The sequence below is a fragment of the Paroedura picta genome, chromosome 10 (assembly GCF_049243985.1).
Source record: "Paroedura picta isolate Pp20150507F chromosome 10, Ppicta_v3.0, whole genome shotgun sequence".
In the NCBI taxonomy this organism is placed as follows: Eukaryota; Metazoa; Chordata; class Lepidosauria; order Squamata; family Gekkonidae; genus Paroedura; species Paroedura picta.
The window spans coordinates 87758994-87786850 of NC_135378.1; the positions used below are offsets into that span (position 1 = coordinate 87758994).

The 27857-nt window shown below is 60.5% G+C and overlaps 1 protein-coding gene across 3 annotated transcripts; it reads right to left on the bottom strand.

Annotated features, from left to right (window-relative positions):
* Nucleotides 1–97: 97 nt before the first annotated feature.
* RAB11FIP5 (RAB11 family interacting protein 5) lies at nucleotides 98–27857 on the bottom strand. 3 transcript variants are annotated; one of them, XM_077301369.1, is made up of 6 exons: nucleotides 27339–27857; nucleotides 12439–12878; nucleotides 10743–11442; nucleotides 6919–8886; nucleotides 3148–3304; nucleotides 98–1816 (listed from the first exon to the last, which is right to left on the bottom strand). In XM_077301369.1, the coding sequence occupies exons 1-6, from the start codon at nucleotides 27752–27754 to the stop codon at nucleotides 1601–1603; spliced, it is 3897 nt and encodes a 1298-aa protein (XP_077157484.1). In that variant the 5' UTR covers nucleotides 27755–27857; the 3' UTR covers nucleotides 98–1600. The 3 variants fall into 3 exon arrangements, with proteins under 3 accessions (XP_077157484.1, XP_077157485.1, XP_077157483.1); XM_077301370.1 differs by having other exon boundaries at nucleotides 27656–27813; XM_077301368.1 differs by lacking the exon at nucleotides 27339–27857 and adding an exon at nucleotides 16175–17265.

The window sequence follows — 27857 nt, forward strand, 5'->3', positions numbered from 1 at the left end:
TCCGGCCCCTCCGTGGGCAGGCAGCTCGACCCCCCCCCCCCATGCCTCCCGGGCCCGCCAGCCAAGAAGCGCAAAGAAGCAGGCGGAGAGGTCGAAGCGAGAGTCAACCGCTTTATTTCCTCTATCAAGTGCTTGCCCCCCCGCCCCCCCTTCCCTTGGGCCCCCCGGGCGGGGCGAGGGGAGGAGAGGGGCTGTGCCCTTCGGGGGAGCCGGTTCTGGGAGCAGACGGGGCCGGCGGCCGGAGGAAGCCAGCAGAGGACAAGGGAGGGCAGGCCCGTTGAGCCACCGAGGCGAGCGGCAAGCAGCCCAGCCGCGGAGGGCAACCAAACAGGCGGCCCCCAGAGCTCTCTGCAGCAGGCAGGGCCTTCCTCGGGCCCCCCGAACGAACAGGGCCGGGCAAGCAGAAGGGTCCGGCTGCCGCTGCTCCAGAGGGAGGCCAGCCAAGAGACGGGCATTCCACGAGGCTCCCCCCGACCTCGAGTCCTACGCAGGCACCTCGGAAGGGGACAGCCACACCCGCTGAGGCTGCAGGGGGATCCTTTCCGGCCGGAGGGCTCTGGGCAGGGGAACTCCAAGGAGGCCCCAAACGGGAGCCCTGGCTGGGCAGAAAGGGGTGGCGACAGGCTGAGGGCAGCCCCATGCTAGGAACAGGACCCCAGGCCCAGAGGGCATCACCCTCCTGCAGACAGATTACAGGCTGCCCCATCAGCTTCTCATCCCCCCCCACCAGAACAGCTGGCAGATGAGGGGGGCACAAAGAAGCAGGCTGGAGCTGGGCAGGAAAAGCCGGATTCTGCCCAGAGTAGAAAAGAGAGAACCGGCTGCACTTCCCTTGGGGAACACGAAGGCACTCTTTTCTTAAGCATCACGGGGGGGGGGGGGGGGGGAGAGAGCTCATGGAGAGCTGGCAGGACCCACTGGTGCTTCCTCCATGGCAGCTTCTGTCCTTGTTCTGCCTCAGAGCACCATGGGAGAAAGTGGGGTGGGCAATGAGGGAATCAAGTGCCTTTGCCCCCCCCCGGGATGGAGAGGGGGGCACTCGGCAGCAGTGCAGGCACAACCCACAGTGACCCCCCCCTTCGGCCCCAGATGGCAGCCAAGCATCGTGCCTGCTCACCTCCCCACGGCCCCAGCCCAGACGTGGCACCAGGGAGTATGGCCCCCACTGTCACCCTGCTTGAAAGAGTGGGAGTCGTACAAATGGCCCCTCCGGCCACCCATCCAGACGGTGTCGCTCCCTCAGCAGCCGGGCAGGATGACCGAGATCAAGTGGCCGCAGACCCAGCCTGGGCACAGGGGCACAGTGATTAGCCGGAAGGCTTGCCACCCGCAGCCCAGCCCCCCTCCCAAACAGAACTACGCTTGCCACCAGGCTGGGGCTCAGCACCAAGTCAAGTCCAGGACCCCCCTCCCCCAAAGGAGCTTTGGCAACTTAGAGAAATGGACTCCCCGGCTGGATTGCCCAGGGTGGTGGGCGCAAGGTCTGTGTGCCGCCCGATGCTCTCAGAAACCATCTCTCGCCAGAGGGTCAGGAAGCGCAGAGCCCCTGCCTGCTTCGGGCCCCAAAAGAGATGTGAGGCGAGGGCCCGTGGAAGGTGGGTCACTTGGCTGCCCGGACCCCCCCGCCCAGGGGGATCTGCAGCAAGGTGGGCGACTGCTCCATGATGCGCACCAGCAGCCGGTCGATGTAGTTCTCCAGCTCCCGGATGTGCTCCTGCTTCTTGCTCAGCTCCGCCTCCCGCCTCAGCAGCAGCTGGATCAGCTCACCATGCGTCAGGTGCTGGTACTTGCCCGAGCACTCCAGCGGGGCCAGGTCCTGCGGAGACAGAAAGGAAAGGGGCTGCCGTGAGGGGCAGGGGCTTCCCTGGCAACCGCCCTTCTAATGCGAGAAGAGGAGGCCAAGAAACCCAGGAAGAACAGCGGCAGCAGCCATAAGAAGAGTGAGGGGCCATCCCAGCATGGGCCAGGTGAGGGAAGGGCCGTGGGCCCTTGTCTGCCCAGCATGGCGGGGGGTGTGCTATGCATACTGCGCACCGAGGGACACATGCCCTGGACCCAGGAGACTGCACAAGCACCACCTGGTCCCAGCTGTGCTCTCCTTCAGCAAGGTGAATGACCATGTGGCAGCGGCTGGTGTGCATTCGGCTCAGCTAGACCTAAAGAAAAACCCTAACCGATGCGGATGGGAGGAATTTTTGTTTTTACTTTTTAGCTGAACTACAATTCCCTACTTTGATTTGGGATCCAAGCTGCAAAAGTTTAATTGATTGAACTTTTGATTGTGGTTCCCAAATCTTTTAAAGCAACATTTAAAGCACCTCCCAGCACAGCCAAAAAAACAGCTGCAGAGAGAAGCCCGTCCAGCTGTGCAGGGCCCCCCCTTTAAGCCTGCCCACCCCCCCCCCCCACACACAGACAAACTGGCAGTGAGGCTTCTCTCCTTTCATCAGCCATTGGGTGGGCTGCGCAGGAGGGGCCACACATTGCTAACCCCCACATGACCCCAGCCGATCCAGCTGAGGGTCGGCCACTTACTGGGTTGTGCATGTGTGTGTGTGGGGGGGGTGTGCGTGTGTAAAACTGGCCCTCCCTGCACAGGCCAACCCAATCCTGGTGACAGACGTTTCTCTACATCAGTGGCTTTCAACCTTCCTCATGCCGCAACCCTTTAATACAGTTCCTCCTGTTGTGGTGACCCCCAACTATAAAACTATGCAAGGGTCTTTCACAGAAATTAAACCGAAACTGACCAATGGTGTGAAGATCCATGGTTCAGGATTGTCCATAAATTGTTTTGTTTTTTTTCCTGGGGTTTCTCAGTTCAGTTCTGCCTCTTGTCCCACCATGCCGATCTCGCTCTTTTCCGCTGCTCCAAACAGATGAATGTTCTATCTTGATCTACCCCACTAGGCTGTTGTGTAGATGCCCCTCCCCCCCCCGGCCAAGCTGCTTGCCCTGCCGCAAGCCCCGTGAAAGGGTCATTCGACCCCCAGGTTGAGAACCACCACTGCTCCACAGAATCAGGTGTTTTTTTTTGGGGGGGGGGCTGTTCTCAACCAGCCAACCAGCCGTGACAGCTGGCCCATGGGGTGGTCGGCAGAAACCCGGGCCCCACCCACACCGCCCCAGAGGTCAGTCCTACAATACCCTTTTCAGGCCCATCTTTTCTAGTGGCAGGACGGGAGGGGCTGGAGGGTCGCTGCTTGTGGGCGCTGGCTTCAGCTTCTCCTGGCCGAGGGGCAGACTGGATCGGCGCTGCTTCTCCATGGGCCGTGGCACACTGATGGGCCTCACCAGATGCGGACTGCAAAGAAGCAACACGGAGGGGCAGCGTGAGGCTCCAGCTGAGCCGGGGAGAGAAGGGGGGCTGCCCTCTGCCCACCCTCCTGCCAGCATCCTCACTGCGGAGGGCTTGAAGTCCTGACCCTGGCTGTAGCTTTGACAAGGGACCTGGGGGGAGGCAGGCTCGCTCTGGCCGGGGTCAGGGAGGATGGGCCACCACCTCCTGGGGACGTTCTCCCACTAGAGCAGCCTCAGAAGCCGCTCCCAGTTGGAGGAGGACTCGGCAGGACAAAAGGCCCGCACAGCTCTAAGGCGTTCTCCTTCCGGGGCACGGAGGGGAGGTTTGCCCTGGAGAGGAGCAGACCCAGCCCCATCTAGCACCTGGGGCAATGCTTCCGTCAGGCCAAAGGATAAAGAGGCAGCCCTACAGCCATGACCCACCCACCCCTTACTCCAGCCAGGCAGTGCCTAGCAAGCCACCCTGGCACCCTGCCCAAAGGGAAGCTCAGGGAGAAGGGCAGCCACAGGCCCACGGCTTCCCCCACCCGCACCGTGGCTATTCGGCCTTCCCTTCAGAGCAAAGTGGTCTGTGACGATGAGGTGGGGGCGCAGGAGAAGCAGCCTTGCTTCCCAAAGGTCTGCTGGGAGCACCACCTCCAGGCCAGCCAGTGACGGTCAACAGCGGCCAAGCTGCGTGGGTGAGCCAGATCTCTTTCCCCGATGGGGAGCAGCGGCCTGCCTCCTGCCTGGGGAGCACAGAGCTGCCGCCGTTCCATGCCCAGGGCTGCCGGGGCGGGACTTCAGACGGAGACCTGAGGCCCTTCACTGCCGCCCCTCCCGTCTGAGGAAGAGTTCTGAGAGTCTCAAAGGGGCATTGATTTGCGTCACCTGCTTGAGCCCTCGTGACACCGATGCCGAGTCCAGGGGCCCTTTCAGACCATCAGAGTGTCTTCTGGGCATGAGCTTTCACGCGCATGCGCACCCATTTGACCGGGGAAGCTCAATTCTGACTCTGCACTCGCACACCAAAGGTTATGCCCAGAATTGCTTGCAAGGCTGTCCTGGGACTCAAGCGTCGTCCTTCCTTTCGTCTCCTCTGCACCCGAAGAAGGGCTGAGGCACCCACAGCCCTTAATCATGGTGGGTGTCCAAGGGGCCCTTGGATCCCTGTGGGCTGGCATGCATTTCCAGAAGAGGGCTGCCACTGCCACCCGCTTGGTCCCCCACCCTGGCAAGCGGTTGTGCCCTTTTGGCATCCTCCTGCAAGGAAGGGACACGGGCGATGGTGCAGCACCCAGGAGCGGGCCCTCCGGGGCACTGTTATGCACCTAGCCCGGCAATGCCTCTCCAGGGTCTCCAGCCTGCATGCCAACCCTCCCGCAGGGGGGTGACAGCACAAGCCTCAGTGGAGGCCAAGCTGCTTCCCTGCCAGGGCTGGGGGCAGAAGGGACAGGGCAGCCTCCTCGGCACTGCCGGCGGGGTGGGGGGCAAAGGCCAGTGCGGGACACAGAGGAAGGGGGACGCCCACCACTTTGCTTGAGGAGGTGGGGCAAGGCCAGCGCTTTCCTTCCCGGCCGCTTCGAGGGGAGATCTGCTGGGCAAGGTCCCCCCCTGCTGGCATCTGATGCTCCTGAGCAATTGGAATCGCTTAATTAACTTTAATCTGGAGGGAGAAAAGAACCTCTGCGAAAGCTGCAGGTTGCTGACTTGGCCATGGGGAAAGTAAGACTCTGTCCTCCAGGGTGCGGGACCTGCTGATCCCCCAGGATGACAAGAATGAAGAAGAAGAGTTGGTTTTCTCTGCCCGAAGGAGCCTCAAAGTGGCTCCCAATCGCCTTCCCTTCCTTTCCCCAAAACAGACACCCTGTGAGGGAGATGGGGCTGAAAGAGCTTTGACAGGACTGCTCTGGGAGAACAGCTCTAACAGGACTGTGACTGGCCCAAGGTCACCCAGCTGGATGCATGTGGAGGAGGAAGGGCGAATCAAAGCCAGATCGCCAGATTAGAGGCTGCTGCTCTTCGCTGCCATGCCAGGGAGCCATTTTAGGAGAGTGAATCTTTTCCAGGAGGACTGCATCCAAGATTTAGGCCGTCCTAAACAGCTAAGCAAAGCAATGCAGTTCTACCCAACGTGGCCACCAGAGTGACACCTCACCACATAAAGGGCATCGTAAGAAACCTACCTGGCTGCCCAGATGAGGCCAGAAGGAATCAGGCCCAGAGACAGAGAAGCACCTCAGGTGGGCGAGGGAAGGGGAGACTTTGATTGGCCCCCTGCCAGAAGCTTCCACAGTTTACTTGGGTGGCAGATTCGTTGTAGCAAACCTACCCATTTTCTTTCCATGTCTACTTAGCCATTCCTTCCGGGGAGACACCTCCTTTGAACATGAGGCAGTGTGGATTGAACATTGCTCTCCCCAAAGGCAGGAGGGCGTAAACCAACAGCCCCCTCGTGAGGTCGTGTTCTTCCCCAGAAAGTCCAGCATGTCTCCCCACAGAGCCCGCCTTGGGAATACGCTGCCAAAGCCACAGGCACGGCCCAAGGAAGGGGCCGTCTCTGCTCGGGAGTCACTGGGCACTTCTTTAGATCTTCTGTCCCTGAAGAAGTCTAATAACAGAAGAAAGGACCTACCCGAGGCTACAATAAACAATTTCACAATAAATGTAACTAAAAGTGCCTTTCTTCTTTTAATAGAACAACCAAAACGGCCTCCAGATTAAGACCGTTTTCAAGTGAGCTTTGATCAGTGGTTGTTTTTCAACTTAATGTTTGCTAGTGAAGTCCTTCAATAGGATCAATTCTTCTTGGCAGAATTTAAATAATATATACATGGCCTTTGGCTCACAGGTACGGGGAAGTTTAGTCGAGGACTAAACTAGCAAAGTTTAGTTTAGGACTTCACTAGCAAACATTAAGTTGAAAAACAACCACTGATGAAAGCTCACTTGAAAACGGTTTTAATCTGGAGGCCGTTTTGGTTGTTCTATTAAAAGAAAAGGCACTTTTAGTTACATTTATTGTGAAATTGTTTACTATAGCCTAGTGCAGGTTCTTTCTTCTGTTATTATACGCATTTCGAAACGTCCTTTTTTCGTGGTCCCTGAAGAAGTGGGCAGTGGCTAAAGACAGCTCCTGCCCTGCGACACGGCCTGTCAATCTTGAAGTCTCTTCTAGGGCTGCAGAACAGCTCCCCGTCTGCCTTCAGACTGGACCTGACCACCCAGGTCAGCATTGACTGCAGAAGACTGTCAGTCGCTCTCCAGAGTTTCCGGCTGAGGTCCTCCACGTCCCCATCGGCCTGATCCCCCCCCTGCATGCCAAGCAGAGGCCCTGCCCCAGCCGTGGGCCCTCCCACTCACCGGGATGGGGCAAGAGCGAGGGAGCCTTGCCACCTGCGAATCAGAGCAGCATCTCCCCACACACCTGCCACACAAGGAGGGAGGTCAGCAGCTGCAGCCAGTGAAGAGAAATCAGCCAGATGTGAAGCCATGGGGGTGCCATACAGCATGAGGGGGGCGGGGGGCAGGGGGCAAGGGGCAGGGTCCGGCAGGTCAGAGCCCACAAACAGAAGGACAGGGGAGGAGCCATGCCTGAATGCCACACCCAGACGCCTTCCCCCCCCCGGGGGGGCTCACCTGGTGGTTTGCTGGACAGGTACTCCGTCAGCCGGCTGAGTCTCCACGGGTGAGGCTGCAGACCCTACGGCATCCATGTTGGGCGAAGGAAGAGGTGGGGAGAGGCGGGTGGGGAGGAAGCCAGTGGCTGCAGACCCATCACTGGGGGCAGGAGGCCCAATGGGAGAAGGGAAGGCAAACCCCCCGGAGGCCCCGGCCTCCTCCTCAAGGGAAGGGGTGGAGAAGGCCAAGGGCTGGTGGCCATGCGGGACAGGAGCGCCAGGCTGGTCCTCAGAGGAGGCAGCAGGAAGCAAGCCTTGTGGGGCGGCCTCTGCGTGGAGGTCGCAAGAGCTGGGGACTGCGGCTGGGGAGGCCTGGAGGGCTGGACGGGCATCCGGTGGCCTCTGCACAAAGGGGTTCTTCTGGGGGCTGAGCCGGCAGGCAAAGGGGTTGCCAGGGGCGCTGCTCTCCCCACCCCTCTCCGGCTGCCAGAAGTCTGCTTTCTTGAAGTCAACCACCCGGTCATCTGACCAGCTGGAGGAGAGCTCCCCGTCACTGGCCACACTGCAGCCGGGCCCTTGCCCCAGGGTAGGGCCCACCCCAGGGGAGGTGAAGGCAGCCCCCCCTCCTTGCTCCAGGCTGGGCTCCAGCTCTGACAGGCCCTCACTGAGGCCTCGGGCCTGCTCAGGACTGGCACCAGTCGAGGACTGCAGCAGCTGCTCCTCCAAGGCTGTCCAGAAGAGCACAGTTGGGCTAGGCTCCAGCCCCAGAGGAGCTCCAGAGGGCCAGGGCCCCCCCGCCTCTGCCCCGGACAGGGGCCCAGGGACCCACGGGGAGGCCAGCCCTAAAGAGAGGGCAGTAAGAGGCTGCCCAGGACAAGCCTGGGGCTGCTCAGCCCCCCCGGCCCCCTCCTCTGCTGCCCACTCGGAATCCCCCAAAGAGTGTGCCGGCCCCACAAGTTCTTGGGCTCCGGCAGGGCCGCCTCCTGCAGCAGGAAGCAGGAGGTGCTGGGTGCCCTGGCCCACGCCAGATTCCCCAGGAGCACTGCCCTCTGCCCCACAGGGGCCTTGCCCTGCAACTGCCTCGTCTGCTTCCTCCTCCAGGTTGAGGGGGGTGAACCTCCGGGGAGGCTTGGGCGGGGCTGCCTCGGTCCCCTGGCTGCCCTCCCCTCCCTGCTCCTGGCCCTCCGAGGGCTGGCCTCTCCCCTCGGCAGCAGCACTGTCGCAGAGCCCGTGGGCCTCCGTGGGGAGCTGTGGCCCAGGGGCTGGGGGCAGCTGGGGGGCCTCACGCTGTGGCCCTGCGGCACCCGAGGGACCCTCTCCCGCCTCCGCCTCCGCAGCAAGGCTCGCTCTAAGGGGCGGCACGGCCGGCCATCCCCGTCTGCCTTCTGGGGGGGAGTCTGGGGGGCTCTCCTGGATGGCCCTGCCCTCCACAGCCTGGTCAGGGGGCAGCCTGGAGCCAGCGGAGGGGGCGGGGGTTCCTGCAGCCGTGGCTTCTCCCCAGGGACCAGCTTCCGTGGCTGCCTCAACTGCTGCCGGGGGTGGCTCTTCCCAGTCCGGGGCCCTCGAGGGGGGAGGGCGGGGTCTGCTCTCCACACCGGTGCCCCCTGGCTGCTCCCCCTGGCTCTCCCCCCCTGCCTCGGTCTCTCCAGGGCCCCGGGCCGGGCTTCCTTCTCCTTCTGGCCTGCCGGGCTGTCGCGGGGGGGGTCCTGCCGAGGTGTGGGGCGGGCTCGCTTCCTCCTCCCGGCAGCCACCGTCAGAGAGGCCTTCCCGGGCAACGTCCAGGCGCAGCGGCAGCTCCCTCGGCGCTCCAGGCCGGAGCCTGCTTGTGGCAAAGGCATCGAAGGGGTCGCCCCGGTCCAGGGGGGGCTCAGAGGCACTCGTGCCGGGGGGGCCGGGCTCAGGCCGCGGGGCTCCAGCTCTTGGGAAGGCAGAGGGGCCACGATCCTCACAGGCCTCTGTCGCGGCCAGCAGCCCAGGCTGGGGACAACTAGAGAGAAAGTGAGCGGGGAGGAGGAGTTTAGTATTTGGGCACGGAGCAGGGCCTCAGTGGGGGGGGGAGAAGGGGGCCTGCCTGGCCACTGCAGCCATCTCCAGGAGTTCCTGCAAGGGGGCTGGGAGCAGGGCAATATCCCTCCGGGGGGGGGGGGAAGCAGGAAGAGCCGGGTAGGTCCCATCTATGGGGAGGTTTCCAGGCAGGGATGGAAGACAGGACAGTCCATGCAACCCACACACACACACACACACACACCAGTTAATGGGGGCACACGATGGCCAGAAGTGCCTTGAGACCCCCCCCCCCAGGCATTCAGGCAGCCAAATGTGCCACCCTCACCCCAACCAAGGCAGAGCAATGAGAATGGATGGAAGCGAGAGGCAAGAGCAGCACGGAGGCAGGGAAGACCACCAGGCAGGCACAACAAGGCACCCCCCCCCCAACCTTGCCCCACAGCCAGCCCCAACCTTGCCCTCACGCCCACAATGCCTTCCTGGTCCTGTTTCAGGAGTCGAAGCAAGCCCTCATGGTAGCAAGGAGGCCCTGAAGTCTCGGCCGGGAGAGATCAAGGAAGGAAGGGCACCTCTCCTCCACCCGCACCCAAAGCCCTCCGGTTACCTTTTGCAGCCCCTCCAAGACCCTGGAGTGGGGCCTATGCTCCTCTTCGCACCCCCAGCTTGTGAGGTGGGCCATGCCGAAAGGGCATGACGGCCCAAGGGTGCCCAGTGAGCTTCCTGGCAAACCCGGGATTTGATCCTCCGGTGCCACGTGGGCTCAGGGCCTGTGGGCCCCTCCCTGCAGGAAGCCCCGTCCAGCCCCTCCCCTCCTGCATGGATTGCTGCAGAGCAAGTGCCTTCCCAGCCTCCCCCGGGAGCCAATCAGAGAGGGGCTCCCAAGTCACCCCAACGTCCACCCTGGCCCACAGCAGCTGGACTGCAGCCAGAAAGGCCCAGCAAGGCCCCCTGCCAAGAGACAGCGGCCTGTCCGTGTCCAGAGGCCGTGCTGCTAAGGCCCAGGCCTCCACCGCTCCCCTGGGTCCCTTGTGTGAAACACCAACCGTGGAAGCCCCCTGGCTCATCAGCCCCTCCCAGCAGAGGGCCCAACACCTGTGGTGCCCGGCACCAGGGCCACAGCGCCTAAGCACGTGTCAAGTCTCCGAGGGACATGCAAGGCACACAAGTGGCCTCCAGCAAACAGCGCAGAACCACGTAACCCACAATGGCCACGTGGGATGGAAACTGCAAGAAGAGGGCAGCAGGAAAGCCAGCCCTGGGGCAGCAAGGAGCATGTCTGTCGCAGGGCCGCATGGCAGGAAGCCGCTGGTGGGAGATCAACTGCTTGCACCCCCCCCCCCGCCCCAATATAGATGGCAGCTTACATAACCCAACCAAGGAGGAGGAGGAGAGATGCAAAGGTTTCCAGGGGAGGGGCTCAAAAGCCCACCCCGTGTCCACAGTGTAGAGCATGGCTCAGTTCCTCCTTGCTCCCTCCAGCCTCCCTGCAGCTGGGGCCCTTCTGTGCCTGCCACCTGGCCCCTGCAGAGAGACAGAACAGCCCTTTGCTGCCCCAGGCATTCCTCCCTGCCTGGCACCTCCTCCTCGGCCCACCTGGGCAAGCCTCAATTCCTCTCCCCCCCCCCCCCGCTAATGCAGGCTTGGCGGGGAGAGGCCTTTGGCCAGGAGCTGCACCACATCAACAGCTGCCCAGAACCACCCACAACTGGCTGGTCCATGCCCCAGCCAAGATTTCGAAGAGCAGACCCCGCTGCAATGAACACTGAGCCACAACACTGCCCCCCCCCCTGAGACGGCTGCTGTCCCACAGAGGACTCTGCATCCCTCTCCACTCACCTGGGCCTTGGGACACCTGGGTCCTGGGTGTCCGTCATGCTGAACCAGCTGCTGCTCTTTTCTCCCTCCGGCAGCCCCACACTCTCAGTCCCACGGCTCTTCCCAGCATCCTCCTTGGAGCCGCCCCGAGCAAAGAGGCCGGCCTCGACTCGCTTCTCCTTCTGGGCCTCCTCCGGGGCCCGCCCCCTCCCTGCGCCGGCGGAGAAGACCATGGGCACGGCGATCTGGACAGGCCTGCCCGCTGCGGGGGCGCCCTCGCCTGCCTTGGCTCTGCTCCGGTGCTTGCTGAGGGCCAGCGTCTTGACGGAGAGCTTGTCTTCTTCCTGAGCGGCCAGGATGGGTGGGGAGGGGATAAAACGAGGAGGGTCTCTCTGGGGGGGCCTCTGAAAGCTGCTGACGCCGGACCACGGGGGCAGCTCCGGGTCGGGGGCCAAAGGCCCAGGGCTGAAACTCTCGGCAGGCTTCTTGGGTGTGCTTGGGGGAGCTGCCGCCACGGAGGGTGGCCCCACGGCGGGCCTGGGGGAGGGCTCCTCGCAGTAGATGTGGCTCCCGTTGATGCAGAGCGAGGAGCGGGAGAGGGGCTCGCTGTGGGGCTTCAAGGTCTGGATCGACCTGGACTCCGGCAGAGAGCTGATCTGGGACACCTCGTCGCTGAAGGCCCTCTTGTGGGTCAGCTTGGGGGAAGGCAGGAGGTCTCTCACTGGGAGGAAAGAAGAGACAGTGAAACCTCCTGTCCCCATCCCACAGCAGCCCCGCCTTCTTGGAGGGGCTCTGGCCACCCCCCCCCCCCCCCCGTGAGGTACAGGGAGGCAGAACAGAGGGAAGCAGCCGAGGGCTGCCCAAGGGACCCAGGGGGCTACAGCCCTTCCTGGAGAGAGGGATACTGAACCCTAGGGGTGGGGGGCAGGCCCTGCAGGGGCCAAGATGGGGGCACCCATGGCACCTGCGAGGCCACTTGGAATGGGCGACCCTGCTGCGGACCACAGGAAAAGTCACCACTGGGCATCTCCAGCAGGGGACCAGAGACCACTCAAGGCAAAGACCACCCTGAGGCACAGAACTCCCCAGCCCCTGCACAGCTCTGCTGTGAACATGGGAAGGAGAACAGGGGGGGTCCCAAGTGGGGGCGGCTGTTGGGGGTGGCAGCGCTGGCTCCAGCCTGGGCAGAAATGGGGACACTGCGACCAACCATGGGTGACCCTGTGAGCATTTAGGAAATTAATCCTGTCACTCAGCTAGCAGGCCAGCAACCTCCCCCACTGGCCTCAGCACTCCCCCCCCACGCCCAACCTCAGCAGAGCCTGAGGCAGCAGGTCAGTGCCCCCCCTTTGACCCCACTGCAGGGCGCCAGCCTGCCTGCCCCCCTCTCCACCGGCACTTTCAGGGTCCTTGCTGCACCCTTCCCTGTCCCGACTGGCTCTGGGAGGCACTGCCAGAGGAGGCAATGATGGCCACAGGTATAGATGGCATTCAAAGGAGACTGGACTGGGACTACAAGCCATGCTGATCTAAGGGAGCCTCCCCATCCAGAGGCAGTCAACCTCTGAATCCCACCATTCCCGCAAAGGAAGGCCTCGGCCTCCGTGTCCTGCTGCTGGGCCGCCAGGGGGACCCGCTGACCCACGTGTGGGGCAGGCTCGTGGGCCCTCCCCGGTCTGTTCTGCGGATGCTCTTCCCGCAGGCACGGCCTTCTTACCCGTGCAGTCAGCAGGGAGGCTCCCGTGCCGACCGGGGGAGGGGGCTGCCCCTGCCCCCAAGCCGCCCATGGCCGCCACGCTGCCGGCCGAGGAGACGGTGCTGTCGGAGCCCAGGGAGAGGCTGGACTGAGTCAGGGAGGACTTGCGCAGCTTGCTCTTGAAGAAGCTGCCACCGCCTGTGGCCTTCTTGCCGCCCAGGCTGAGGTCTTCCTCCAGGGCCCCGCTGCTGCTAGGTATGATGGCGGAGGCCGATTCCAGGTCGTACTGCCGGCGGCCCTTCATCTTGGCCCTCAGCTTGCCGAAGGGCGACCGGGGCTTGTCCTTGACCGACAAGTCGAACATGCTGGCTGTCAGGCTGTGGCGGGTGAAGTGGATGCTGACCTGGATCTCCCCGCGCTCCTTCTCCTTCTTCCCCGGCTTGGAGTGCAGCTTGTGCCATCTGGAGCGGAGAGAAGAACACCCAGCACCACTGGGTTAGCTCCAGGGCTGCCACACTGCGGGGGAATCCACCCAGCCCCAAATCACCAGGAGCCCAAAGAAGCCCACAAGGGGGGGAGGGAGAGAGGGAGGGGTCTTCACAGCAAGGCTCCCCCCCCACACACACACACACACCAATCATGCCAGTCCTCAGATCCGCCCAACACAGATGGGACAGCTCTGACGTGCTCCAGGCCAGGCATCAAGGCATCAAGGCCTCCGCCTGATCTAATGTTCCTGCAGGAAAGCCGGCAAAAACCACTCGGCACTAATGGATACACTGACAGGGCAAAGCATCTGAAGCCCCAAAGTCTGTTAGTCCTGAAGGTGCTCCTGGACGCTGGCTCCTTTATCTCTCAAGAAGTGAGCAGAGACTCCCGAGAGCTCCTGCCTTGCCCCAAAGTCTGTTAGTCCTGAAGGTGCTCCTGGACGCTGGCTCATTTCCCTCTGAAAAAGTGAGCAGAGACTCCTAAGAGCTCCTGCCTTGCCCCAAAGTCTGTTAGTCCTGAAGGTGCTCCTGGTCTCTGGCTCCTTTCTCTCTCAAGAAGTGAGCAGAGACTCCTAAGAGCTCCTCCCCTGCCCCAAAGTCTGTTAGTCCTGAGGGTGCTCCTGGACGCTGGCTCATTTCCCTCTGAAAAAGTGAGCAGAGACTCCTAAGAGCTCCTCCCCTGCCCCAAAGTCTGTTAGTCGTGAAAGTGCTCCTGGACTCTGGCTCTTTTCTCTCTGGAGAAGTGAGCAGAGACTCCCGAGAGCTCCTGCCTTGCCCCAAAGTCTGTTAGTCCTGAAGGTGCTCCTGGACGCTGGCTCATTTCCCTCTGAAAAAGTGAGCAGAGACTCCTAAGAGCTCCTCCCCTGCCCCAAAGTCTGTTAGTCCTGAGGGTGCTCCTGGACGCTGGCTCATTTCCCTCTGAAAAAGTGAGCAGAGACTCCTAAGAGCTCCTCCCCTGCCCCAAAGTCTGTTAGTCGTGAAAGTGCTCCTGGACTCTGGCTCTTTTCTCTCTGGAGAAGTGAGCAGAGACTCCCGAGAGCTCCTTCCCTGCCCCAAAGTCTGTTAGTCCTGAAAGTGCTCCTCCTGATTAAGGTCAGGAGCTCAGACTCCCGAGAGCTCCCCTGCCCCAAAGTCTGTTAGTCCTGAAAGTGCTCCTGGACTCTGGCTCTTTTCTCTCTGAAGAAGTGAGCAGAGACTCCCAAGAGCTCCTCCCCTGCCCCAAAGTCTGTTAGTCCTGAAAGTGCTCCTCCTGACTAAGGTCAGGAGCTCAGACTCCCGAAGCTCCTCCCCTGCCCCAAAGTCTGTTAGTCCTGAAGGTGTTCCTGGACGCTGGCTCTTTTCTCTCTGAAGAAGTGAGCAGAGACTCCCAAGAGCTCCCCCCCTGCCCCAAAGTCTGTTAGTCGTGAAAGTGCTCCTGGACTCTGGCTCTTTTCTCTCTGGAGAAGTGAGCAGAGACTCCCGAGAGCTCCTTCCCTGCCCCAAAGTCTGTTAGTCCTGAAAGTGCTCCTCCTGATTAAGGTCAGGAGCTCAGACTCCCGAGAGCTCCCCTGCCCCAAAGTCTGTTAGTCCTGAAAGTGCTCCTGGACTCTGGCTCTTTTCTCTCTGAAGAAGTGAGCAGAGACTCCCAAGAGCTCCTCCCCTGCCCCAAAGTCTGTTAGTCCTGAAAGTGCTCCTCCTGACTAAGGTCAGGAGCTCAGACTCCCGAAGCTCCTCCCCTGCCCCAAAGTCTGTTAGTCCTGAAGGTGTTCCTGGACGCTGGCTCTTTTCTCTCTGAAGAAGTGAGCAGAGACTCCCAAGAGCTCCCCCCCTGCCCCAAAGTCTGTTAGTCGTGAAAGTGCTCCTGGACTCTGGCTCTTTTCTCTCTGGAGAAGTGAGCAGAGACTCCCGAGAGCTCCTTCCCTGCCCCAAAGTCTGTTAGTCCTGAAAGTGCTCCTCCTGATTAAGGTCAGGAGCTCAGACTCCCGAGAGCTCCTTCCCTGCCCCAAAGTCTGTTAGTCCTGAAAGTGCTCCTGGACTCTGGCTCTTTTCTCTCTGAAGAAGTGAGCAGAGACTCCCAAGAGCTCCTCCCCTGCCCCAAAATCTGTTAGTCCTGAAAGTGCTCCTCCTGACTAAGGTCAGGAGCTCAGACTCCCGAAGCTCCTCCCCTGCCCCAAAGTCTGTTAGTCCTGAAGGTGTTCCTGGACGCTGGCTCTTTTCTCTCTGAAGAAGTGAGCAGAGACTCCCAAGAGCTCCCCCCCTGCCCCAAAGTCTGTTAGTCGTGAAAGTGCTCCTGGACTCTGGCTCTTTTCTCTCTGGAGAAGTGAGCAGAGACTCCCGAGAGCTCCTTCCCTGCCCCAAAGTCTGTTAGTCCTGAAAGTGCTCCTCCTGATTAAGGTCAGGAGCTCAGACTCCCGAGAGCTCCTTCCCTGCCCCAAAGTCTGTTAGTCCTGAAAGTGCTCCTGGACTCTGGCTCTTTTCTCTCTGAAGAAGTGAGCAGAGACTCCCAAGAGCTCCTCCCCTGCCCCAAAGTCTGTTAGTCCTGAAAGTGCTCCTCCTGACTAAGGTCAGGAGCTCAGACTCCCGAAGCTCCTCCCCTGCCCCAAAGTCTGTTAGTCCTGAAGGTGTTCCTGGACGCTGGCTCTTTTCTCTCTGAAGAAGTGAGCAGAGACTCCCAAGAGCTCCTCCCCTGCCCCAAGGTCTGTTAGTCCTGAAGGTGCTCCTGGGCTCTGTCTCTTTTCTCTCTGAAGAAGTGAGCAGAGACTCCCGAAAGCTCCTCTCTTGCTTTAAAGTCTGTCAGTCTTGCAGGCCCTCCTGGACTCTGGCTCTTTTCTGCTGCTGCAGACAGACTAACATGGCCACCCATCTTCAGCTTTAGTACATTTGCTGACTTCATGCCAAACCGTACATGTTACATGGCAGTTGGCACAACCCATTTCAATCCCATGCTCAGTCAGCCTGCTCTGCAACATTATCTAACCCCCACCCCCCAACACACACACCAACGCCTGGCCTGTCCAAGCGGGGGCACTCATGGAAACACCATGACACCAGGAACCCCACCCACCCACAAGGGAAGTCTCTCTGCAGGAGGACAGTGGGGGGAGACGTGTGCCCTGCTCAGGGGTGGGGAGCGGCTCCCTCCCTGAAAGGCACCAGCTGCTGGGGGGTCTGCCAACAGGGAGAGGAGCCCCATTGCGAAGGCAGCAGGACCCACCCCCCTTTCCAGCCCTTCGGAGGTTGGGAGGACTGACCCCTCCCCTCCCTCCCCTGGTCAGCCCCTCGGCCTTCACCTGGGCTGCCGGCCGTCCCCCCACCGCCTTCCCGGCCATGGCATGGCTAGCCCAGCCCTCAGCAGGAACTGTAGCTCTTCTCCAAGTTCTGGTTCCATTTGGTGATGCTCAACTGCCACGGCACTTAAAGGGACCTCCTCCACGGTCCAAGACCCCCACGGCCCACTTAGCAAGGAGCCAGCTGCAGCTTTGCTGAGGCCGAAGCCCTTGGCCAGAAAGCCCCGCCCCAGATGGCCAAGAGAGCCTCTTAGAAGCCCAGCAGACCCAGGCCCCTCCGGCTCACGTCGCGGATGCCGCAGGACGGCCTTCCCGCCCACAAGGGACCTCTGCTCCCAAGGCCTGGCCACGGCTGCTCCAGATCTGCACATTCCCAGAAACCATCCCCCCAAAGCTGAAGCCGAATTTCTGGTGTGAAGCTTAGCAGCCACAGACAGCCGCCCCATTGTCTGCCCACCGCAAGTTCACATGCCCAGGCTTTGCAGCTTAAGCCCAAAGACTATGCGGGGACATGGGGAACCCTTGTGCCAGCGCCAGGCAGAAGCAGGCTGGAGCAGGTGGCAGCTTCCCAAGGGGTAGGGCTGCTGTGCCCCCAGAAGGCCCCTTGGGCACAGAGGCCCTGAGATGCCCTCCCAACCACGGACCAAAGTGCACATCCAAGAATGTTGTGAAAGGAATGTGCGCACACACGCACCCCTCCCTCCCTGGGCTGTTTCCCAGGGAAAGTGACCTCCGTGCCCACCCGGCTGAAGCCTGCCTCCCCCGTCCCTTTCCCCAACACGAAGCAGCTCTAGACAGGGGCTCTTTGCTCTGCTGCACATCGCATGGCGGTCTCAGCGGGGCAAACAGGACCCCATGTGGCCATCCGGGAAGGGAAGACAGCACAGAGGGGGAAGGATTCACCCCACTCACACACACACACAAACAGAGCTCAGTTCAACACTATAGGCTTGTCCTCATGCTGTTGAGCATCTACATGAACCCAAGGGGAGATGCCACCAGGAGACTGACTGGCACACGGGGCTACCCATATTCAGAGGAGCCCCAGCTCTATTGCCCCTGAGCAGCGGAGCCAGGGGGGCCAGCGGAAGTCCCAAGCAGGTGCCTGGGCAGAGGGATGGGACAGATGAGAGCCAAGAAACCGGAGCTCAGGTACACAAGAGGGAGGGAGGGAGGGAGGGAGGGAGGGGTGGCCCCCAGGAGGTCCGCGGGGGCCAGGAAGTCAGCTTGTTGTGGAGGGAGTTGTGCTCCCTCAGGAGCAGGTTCAGAGCCGGGGAGGGACCCTAGATGCTGCCCTACAGCTGAAGGGCGCAGAGCCATTTATCAGCTTTGGTTAATAGGCCAGTTTCTCCCGTCTGCAAAAAGCATGCCAGCTTCAGGGATCCTACGAGCACAGGAAACCGCCTTCTCCTGAATCAGACCCTCAGCCCACAAGGGTCTCACGGAAGATGCCTGGACTGGACCGGGGGCCTTCTGCATGCCAAGCAGGGGCTCTCCCTCTGAGCTACAGCCCCTCCCCATCACACCAACCTCAGGCTACTGCAATGTGCTCTTCACGGGGCTGCCTTTGAAAGCTGCCCAGAAATTTGAGCTGGTCAAAATGGTCCAGCCCAAAATGGTCCAAAATGGTCCAGCCTGTCAGGGGCTGGAGAGACGACTGCATTAGCTCTGTCGTGCCAACAGACCAGCACTGCCTGCCCATCTGCTCCTCTCGAAAGCCCTCAAGGGCCTGAAGGACTGCTTCTGCTGAATGCTCAGCCTGCCCCCAAGCCCTGCTCTCTATACCCGCCCTCCGGGGCAGGGGGGGGGCAGCCTGAGGCAGGCATCTCGTGGTGGCAGCACCTTGCCTTCAGAATGCCCTCCCCCTCGCAGCTCACTTACGCTCACCTGGATATCCGCTTTACCCTCACCAAGAAGAAGAAGGAGGAAGAAGAAGGAGGAAGAAGGAGGAGGAAGAAGAGTTGTTTTTAGCCCCTGCTTTTCACTTCCTGAAGAAGTCCCTGTGCAATTTACAATTACCTTCCCTTCCTCTCCCTACCGCAGACACCCTGTGAGGTAGGTGAGGCTGAGAGAGCTCTGAGAGAACTGTGACTAGCCCAAGGTCACCTAGCTGGCTGCGTATGGAGGTATGTGGACTCAAGCTGCTCTCCACCCTGACACCACGCTGACTGAGAGCGTTTCTCTCGATCACAAATTCCTGGCCCATGGATCCTTTCTGGCTGCTCCACACCCAGTCTGGTGCTGCTGGGTCTCCTTTCTCAGGGCTGCAGCCTTCAGGGGGTCACTTTATTATTCTCATTTTTAGTCCATTTTAGCAGCTTTCTGGAGAGGCCGCAGAGCTCTTTTCTAAATAATAAGCAGATAAACAGAGGAGGGGTCACCAGTCTGGCCCCCAGTGGCCCCAGCTCCTTTGTGCTGCTTAGGCGTGGGCAGAGTCCTTTCCCAAAGCCAGCCCCTGCTCAGGAAGCCCAGTTCCCCCCCCCCCATTGCACAGATGCCCTTGCACTCCAGAGACCCCCCCACACACAAAAACACAAGAGCCCAGCTGGACTTGTCCGATAAGAGCCACACCCCATTCCAGCCTCCCACAAACTGCCTGCAGAAAGGGAGTGGAGCTGAAGGATTCCCCGAAGACCTCCAGAGCAGCCCGGGTTTTGAGCCCCCTCCCCAATCAGCCTGGAGTGCCCTTCCGGCAGTAGGGCTCTGCTCCCCAAGGCGCCACTCCCCCCTCCTCACAACCCCTGGAAAGCCTCAGATGAAACACTGAGAGAGCTTCCCCGCAGCCTGAATATCGCAGGCAGGTCTGCTTGTTTCTCACTATGCCCCCCTCCCAGCCCACCCGGGGTCCCAAAGGCAGCCGCCATTCCAAGCCCAGGAACGGTGTGGGAAATGGGGCACATCTGGGCTGCATTCAAAACACGGGAGCCAGAGAGACAGTGCCAAGCAAAACACAAGGCCTTGGGCCACTGGTGGGAAACAGTGATACAAGCACCAGAGAGGTAAGAACTTCTGGAAATTTCGAAACCGTGGGGGGGGGGGGAGGCAGCGAGAACGGAAATGTGAGCGGAAACCAGAAATATGCAATACTTACTGTCCTATCAAGCCTCACTTAATTGTGCTGCTTCAACAACACCAACTGCATCATTTATAACCTAGCATATAAAACAGCAATATTTGACGTATTGATGGAATTTAAAAGTTATGTCTAGAGGGTTTTTTTAATCAAAACTGCAAGTATATCCAATCATTGGGGGGGGGGGGGGAAACCTCAGTGGAACTTCAAGAGTTCTCCTCAGTCTGCAGTGCAATTCCTGCCCCTCCTCCTCCTTTTCCCCCTCCAGGGTCTCTGGCCACCACTGCTGCCTGCTTCTCCAGCAGGGCCCCAAGCAATGTCTGCTCTGGGGGTGTGTGTGGGGGGGTCCGACCCTGCCCATAACTAGAGAGAGCCCCAGACTTGCCCCACTCATCTAAAACTAACCCAGCAATTTAAGATCTGTCCTTCTGTAGACACCAGAATGAAGCAGGATCCAAGAATTAGAAAGCTAAATTTGCTAGCACAGCGCTTCTGGAGAACAGGGCCAACCCACACAGGCATGTGCCACTTCTCACTGACTGTGACATCCAACAACAATGGAACATGGGCATGAGCTGCAAAAGATCAACAGCCGCAAGCAGGACTCCCCACAAACACACCCACTCCAAACACAGAACGTTTATCCCTGCAGAGACTTGGCCCCTACGGCTGAAAGAGAGGGGCTGGCCGGCAAGCAGCAAGAGCCACGAGGGACACCACAGCTGACCCCTCCCAGCTGCACACAGCCCCAAGTCCCCGAAGAAGAGCCTTGCCTCTGCAGAAGAGGGCCCATGCACCCAAACAGCCCGGCTCACACTCTGCCCCCCAAGAGAGCTCAGAGCAAAGGAGGGAGAGCGTGCCAGCCAGCCAGGCTGAAAGGTGGCCCTGGTGAGGCAGAAGGATTTTCCCCCTGCGACTGGACATTCGCACCACCCATGGGCCAGACTGGGCTGCTTCCTCAGCAAAGCAGCTTTCCCAGCTGGGAGGCAGGCCAGCCACACACACTCCTGCACCGGGCAAGGGCAACGTCTCAGCAGTGCTTCCCCCCCCCCCCCGGACACGTGTCTAGAAGGCTCTTCCGCCTCTGTTCCCTGAGGCTCCCAGGAGCAGGGAAGGAGAGAGCTGCCTCCTTGCCCCCTGGCTGAATCTGCCCCAAAGGCAGGGGTCCTGTCTGCTAGCCCGGCACAAACAGCCCATCACAAGGCAGAGGGGGCGCCGCCACACCCCCCCCCCAGCTGCAGGGTCAGCAGGCTGTAACGGGTGAAGGATATGAAGCACTGGGGCAGGCGTGTGGCAGGCAGAGTCCTCATAGCCTGAAGGCCAGCCGGGTGCCTGGGATGGAGCGCAGCGTGTGCAGAGAGCCGGTGGTGGGAAACCGTCAACCAAGCAAGGGGACTTGCACCAAGGTGGTACTTAACGAATGTAGTAAGGATGCTTTAACCCTACGGGCCGGGAGGTCAAGAGAAGACTCCTCTTCTAATCTAAGTAGTAGGAGGAGGAAGGGGGAAAATATTTGTATTCAATTATCTCCACTCTAGGAGGAAGAGGGCCCCTTGAAGACTCTGGCAAAGCATCGCTGCTAATGCATCTGCCCCCACCTGTCTGCCATCCCTCCCCTCCCTGAAGAGGGCAGGAACTCAGCAGCATCTCTCTGCACATGTTCAGAGGCCCTTTGAACACCTGAGAGCCAGCAAAGAGGCCTCCAGTGGGTCACATCACCATCTACAGCAAGCCAGAGCCCCCCCCCCCACCCTCTCCCCCTGTTTCTTCCTGCTCAGCCTTCAAAGCCCACAAACAGATCCCCCCCCATGTGGTCCTGTAGTTGGCCTAAAGAGGAAAAGAGTCAGCCTGGCCCACTTTCACCCAAAAGTCCCCCTGGCTGGGGCGGGGGGGGGGGCAGCGAGACCAGAGCCCAGTAGCACCTGAGAGACCAACACATTTTTTGGGGGAAAGAACTTCTGAGGGTCTGTGTTCCCTCTGACAGAGTGGGGATTTGAACTGGCATCTTTGAGTCCTTCCTCTGACTCGGCTACTATCACTCCCTGCTGCCTGCAAACCAGTCCTGGCCCAGCTTTAGGAGGGAGACCCCTGCCGAGCTGAACTTGACTTGGCAGGGTCCAGAGGAATGCTTTCTTTTGAAGCCCCCCCCCCACCCAGAAAGCCTCAGACCAAGTCCTGCCTGCCTGCCCCCACCCCCACCCCCGGAGACCTCACCCTCCAGCCACAGGAAATTCCTTCCTCTGCAGGCTCACTGCAAAAACAAGCACTTGCAGCATTCCACACACACACCCCCCCTCCCAAAAAACCTGCATAAACACCAGTTACCTCACAGGAGTTCAGCCCCCCCCCCCCACACACACACACACACACAGACACTGCAACTACTTCGACACCCAGCCTGGCCCCAGGATAAGATGGGCACTTGCTGCTGAAGCTGCCCCACGCCAGCACAGACAAACTGCCCAGAGCGCCAGGACAGCCGGAAAGGGAGCGGTCAGAGGGCAGTGGTTAGGAGCATGGTGAGGTGGGTTTGATTCTGTGCTCCTCACCCACATGCAGCCAGCTGGGTGACCTTGGGCCAGTCACAGCACTGAGAAAGGTGCTCTGACCAAGCAGGAATCTCAGGGCTCTCTGAGCCTCCCCTCCCTCACAGGGGGTCTGTTGTGGGGAGAGGAAAGGGAAGGCGACTGGAAGTTTGGAGGCAGCATCAAAGATCCCCCCCCCCGCCCCCTGCTGCTGTTCTAGTTTTCAGTGTTGATATTTCTGAGCACGCAGAGGCACATTCCAAAATGGGATGTGTCACCAGCAGCAGCCTGAAGCGATGTGCTTGGTTCTATCACCTTGCTGACAAAGTGGGTCTCAAGGAGGGAGGGAGGCTGGGGGGGGGGCAGGGATGCCGACTGGCATCTGTCCACAGAACGCCCAGACAGGATCCGAGTAGGCCGCAGAGGAGGCCCCTCACTGGGCCGGAGCATCCACTTTGCATGCCGAAGGCTCTGAGCTCAGTCCCCGGATACTCCATGCAAAAGGCTCCTGAAGGTGGGGGGGGCAGAGATCCCTCCCTGCCCCCAGGACGGTCCGGATGACCTTGAGGGGGACTGACTCAGGAGGAAGCCACTCCATGGGCCACGGGCAATAAATAATTCAGACAGAGAGAGAGAAACATATTATGTAATATTTTAAGTAGGCAAATGCTTAAATATTGAAAGAAACATAAATATTTTACAACATAATCCCAATCCTGAGGGCCTTAGGCAGGAGCCGGGCTGCCCTGAATGGCCCTTTAGCAGACCCTAGGGTGGGGGGGGGGAGGAAAGCTCTCTCTAGCTTAGCCCCCCCGACAGGCCAGGCACACAGGAGGCCAGAACACGACCCAGAGGTACGGAGGCAAAGAGCCCAGGTGGGCACTGCTGCAAGTGCTGCAAAGCCAGGGCAGGAACTGGGCCTCTTCTTGGCTTCACGGGTCAGCGAGCAGGTGAGAAAGGGCTTGAGAACCGATATCCTCCCCTCCCAGGGCATGCTCAGAGGGAGCCTTGATTTGGGAGGGCTCATCCGATGATCTCAGAAGGGAGACCACCCAGGAAGCCCCGGGCCCCAAGCCCCAAGAGACAGGCCAGGGCAGGCCCTGCATGGGCAAGGGGTGGGGCTAGGTGGCCTGGCCGGCCCCTCCCCACTCTCGGATTGTAAACCACCTCAACACATACCTCATTTGAGGAACTCCAAGGGGCTCCCCTAAGTTGGCTGCAAACTGACAGCACCTCCCCCATCAGTCTAACAGCCCTGACCTTGAAAGCTAAGCAGGACCGCTCAGGTCAGCCTTTCGGTGGGAGACCAGCAAGAAGAAGAAGAAGAAGAAGAGTTGGTTCTTATATGCCGCTTTTCCCTACCCGAAGGAGGCTCAAACGGGTTACAGTCGCCTTCCCATTCCTCTCCCCACAACAGACACCCTGTGGGGTGGGTGAGGCTAAGAGAGCCCTGATATCACTGCCCGGTCAGAACAGTTTTATCAGTGCCGTGGCGAGCCCAAGGTCACCCAGCTGGCTGCATGTGGGGGAGCGCAGAATCGAACCTGGCATGCCAGATTATAAGTCCGCACTCCTAACCACTACACCAAACTGGCTCTCAAGGAAGGCCACGTCCTCAGAAAACCCTCTAGGCCCGAGTCAGCTCCCTTCCTGAAGGATCTTACGCATTGGCAAGGCCTTAATATCCAGAAAGTTAGCAGAGTGCCTTGGTTTGGCAATTAGCACAGCGGGAGGCAGAGGGCATGTGGGTCAGAGAAAACAGCAAAGAGAGACACGTTCACAAATGTGGTACTTCACTAATATAGGGACTATTTAACAAAGAACTTAATACTACAGGGTTAGAGGTAAAGAAGGTTCCTCTTCTAGTCTAAATAGCTGGATGGAGAGAGATGATTGAGGTATCCACCTGCCATCATGCTGCTTGCTGGAGAGATGGAGGAGAAAAGAGGAAAAGAAACTGGGGAAAACAGGAAATTACCCTCTAGGGACAGGTCAGTGAGATCAAAGGTGAGTGGTCAGTGTCCCTGCCTATCTCACTAACTCTGTGGTAAAGAGAGTTCCTGTTTACAGCCTGAACAAGTCAGGGGACATTGCACAGAGAGCTGTTTTCCAACCCTTCCCACCCCCAGTTAAAAGGAAAGCCTTCAAGCCACAATGGAGGGATTTAAGCTGATTCATGTGACCCACTGTGGGCTTCCGAAGGCCAGAGGTAAGCATAGGTGGCTGGGCCATTGCCTGCCTCCACATAACAACTGGCCCTCCTCAGCTGCCTCCCCTCCAAGGACTGGCTGCAACCACCCCTGCCTACGGCTCCCCAGCTCAGAGGAGGCTGCAGTAGGTTGGGCTACCAAGGCCCAACCTCAGCCCCTCCCAGGCGGCCGGTCATTTGAGATGCACCTGACGGAGGTCACAAGGAGCACCCACCTCCATCTCTGCCTGGTTCACCAGCCTTGGCCTTTCCTAGACAGGGATCACTTGGCCAGGGTGACCTCCAAACTGGACAACGGGAACGCGCTCTACAAGCGGCTGGAAGCTGGAAGCAGTGCAGAAGGCAGCGGCTCAACTGGCAACGGGAGCCTCTCTGAAGCTGGGCAAAAGGGCTCCAAAGTGCCACACCCACCGGGCAGAGCCTGGCTGCTCAAGGGGAGCCGAGCCCCGTCCGAAACGGGGGCTTCCAGGAGCCCAGTCTGCCTCGTTCCAACAATGCAGCCTGGGGGGGGGGGCACAACTGAGAGGTTATTCTCAAGACTCCGCCCCCTCCACCAAGGCTGGTTTGATCTGGTCAATGACTGCAATAAACTGTTATTGATACTGCCCAATTAATATAATATTCCCACACTCTGGCACACAACCCGCCCCCCAAATCTGAGAGCCAGTGTGGTGTCACAGTTAAGAGCAACAGCCTCTGATCTGGAGAACTGGGTTTGATTCTCGACTCCTCCTGCACATGCAGCCAGCTATGTAACCTTGGACTAGTCACACTTCTATTAGAGCTGACCTGACAGAGCAGTTCTCTTAGAGGTCTCTCCACCTCACCTTCCTCACAGGGTGTCTTTTGTGGGGAGAGGAAGGGGACAGTGTTTGTAAGCCACTGTCAGGCTCCTTTGGGGAGTGAAAAGTGGGGTATAAAAAGCAGCTCTACTTCCCCTTCTCTGGTAGGAGGCTATGAGAAGCAGGGCTTGCTTCAGCAGAGGATTCTCCTAGAGGGGGGAGCCCCTTCCCCTACCCCCAGTCCCTGCCTCTTGCCCTCCTGGGACCAGGATGCCCTTGGGCATTCCTCACCAGCTATGGAGGTTGTTCCCTCTGTGCCTTCATCATCCACCACTCTTGGGTTTCCTTCCCCCTCCCCAAAAACAGATGAGGCTTCCAACTGAGACAGAATCATAGAATCATAGAGTTCGAAGGGTCCACAGAGGCCATCTAGTCCAACCCCCTGCTCAACGCAGGATCAGCCCTAAGTATCCTAAAGCAGTGGTCCCCAACCTTTCTGAGGTTGGGGACCGGCAGGGCATTGGGGCGCGGCCCGCGACCCGCGCGGGCCACGCCCACGCATCGGCCACACCCGCGGGCCGCACCCCCGCATCGGGCCGCTCCCGTGAGCCGCGCCCCTCCATTGGGCCGCGCCCGCAGGGGCGCGGCCCGGCCCCGATTCCCTCTCCCCGCCCTCCCACAGTAAGAAGCTTCCCGGGCCGCAAGCTTGCGGCCTGGGAAGTTTTTTACTGCGGCGGGGGGGGAGGGGCGGGGAGAGGGAGCCGCGGCCCGGCGCCATGGCCTTCCGGCCCGGCACCGGGCCGCGGCCCGCAAGTTGGGGACCACTGTCCTAAAGCATCCAAGAAAAGTGTGTATCCAACCTTTGCTTGAAGACTGCCAGTGAGGGGGAGCTCACCACCTCCTTAGGCAGCCTATTCCACTGCTGAACTACTCTGACTGTGAAAAACTTTTTCCTGATATCTAGCCTATCGTTGTACTTGAAGTTTAAACCCATTACTGCGTGTCCTTTCCTCTGCAGCCAACAGAAACAGCATCCTGCCCTCCTCCAAGTGACAACCTTTCAAATACTTAAAGTGGGCTATCATGTCCCCTCTCAACCTCCTTTTCTCCAGGCTGAACATTCCCAAGTCCCTCAATCTATCTTCATAGGGCTTGGTCCCTTGGCCCCAGATCATCTTTGTCGCTCTCCTCTGTACCCTTTCAATTTTATCTACGTCCTTCTTGAAGTGAGGCCTCAAGAACTGCACACAGTACTCCAGGTGTGGTCTGACCAGTGCCGTATACAATGGGACTATGACATCTTGTGATTTTGATGTGATGCCTCTGTTGATACAGCCCAAAATGGCATTTGCCTTTTTTACCGCTGCATCACACTGCCTGCTCATGTTTAGTTTACAATCCACAAGTACCCCAAGGTCTCGTTCACACACAGTGCTACCTAGAAGCGTATCCCCCATCCAGTAGGCATGCTTTGCATTTTTCTGACCCAGATGCAGAACTTTACACTTATCTTTATTAAATTGCATCTTGTTCTCATTTGTCCTCAAGAACCAAGTGGGGCCAGGGAATCGTACAGTAGGCAGCAGCCAGCCTTCCTCAACATTTTACTGTTCAGAAACCCCCGAAACAGACTTCAGGCTTCAAGAAACCCCAGAAGTGGAGCCCTCATGCAGAATAGGGTTGGGAAGATTAGCTGTGCACATGCGCCCCCCCCCCCGCCCCGCCCGCCCCACCCAGGCCTATCTTTGGCCATTTTGGGAGAGCTGGGTGGGTCATCCAAAAACTATTTAACAAATTTAAAAATAACCCTCATCCATTCAGGAAAACCCTGGCTGAGACAGGCTGCTCCGTTCTCTTAGGTGTGCAGAACTAAAGCAGACTCTCACCACAGGCAGTGTCCACCGGGCAAAGCCAGAACAGCCCCGCGCTCCCAATGCAGAGTTAGTTTCCCAGCCTCCCTCCTTCGCACAAGCAATGGCCCCGGGGCCCCGCCGCACCAAGCCTCCCTAGTGGGAGGCAGGCAACCTGCGCTCGGCCTCCCGCCACCCTCCCAGCCGGGGCGGGGCATCTGGCCTAGCAGCATCTCCGGTCTGACCTGGCAGCCGCTTCTCGGGGCCGCCGTATTTGGGCCCCGGCCGGCCAGGCCACAGTCCACCAACGGCCCCCTGACCCGCCGCCCGGCCCCCCCCCCTCCGCGTCCTGACGCTGCAAGAGCCCCCTTCCTCCTCCTCCTCCTCCTGGGTCCAGACTGAGCCGCCCGGCGCCAGAGAGCCGGCTCCCCCCGTCGGAAGGCCCCGCTGCCTCCCCCCCTCCCCCCCATCGCCCCGGGACACGCCCGGGCGGAGGCTGCGCGCGGAGCCAGCTCAAGGGACTCGGCCGCCCGGGCTGCCCGCCCAAGCGTCCGGGCCCGAGGCGAGGGGCCCATGCGGGAGCGCCGGGAGGCCGAGGGGGCGCAGGCGGCTCGCGCGTGTGAAGCGGGCCGGGGGGCGCGGGGGGAGGGCTTGCTCGGGGGAGAGCCTCGGGGGCGCGCCCGCCCGCCTGCCTGCCTGCCTGCCTGCCCGTCCCGTCGCGCACTCACTGGTCCGGGTGGGAGCGGCCGGCGAGGAGGAGGGCGCCGAGGGGGACGACGGCGCGGCCCAGGAAGCGGTCGAGGCCGACGAGGGCGCGCTGCCAGACGGTGAGCTGCAGCAGGAGCGCCGCCGCGTCCGTCTCCTCGGGGGCGGCCGGGGGCAGCTCGAGCGCCACCTCCTCGCCCCAGCGCGGCCCGCCGCCGCCTCCTCCTCCGCGCAGGGTGGCCACGGAGGTGCGGTGCTTCTGGCGGCCCAGCTGCAGCACGGCGAAGGCGTCGCCCGGGCCGCCCTTCAGCCGCAGCCCCCGCGCCGCCACCACCGTCACCTGCACGTGGCTCGGCAGCCAGCCCGGCCCCGCCGAAGGACACGGAGAAGGAGAAGCCGCCGCCGCCGCCCGCAGCGCCGACACCCGCAGCAGGCTCATGGCCCCCCTCGCCGTCGCCGCCGTCGCCGCCGCCGCCGCCGCCGCCGCCTGCAAAGTTCCGCGGCTCCTGCGGCGCTCGCCGCGCAGCTGCAGCTGTACCCGG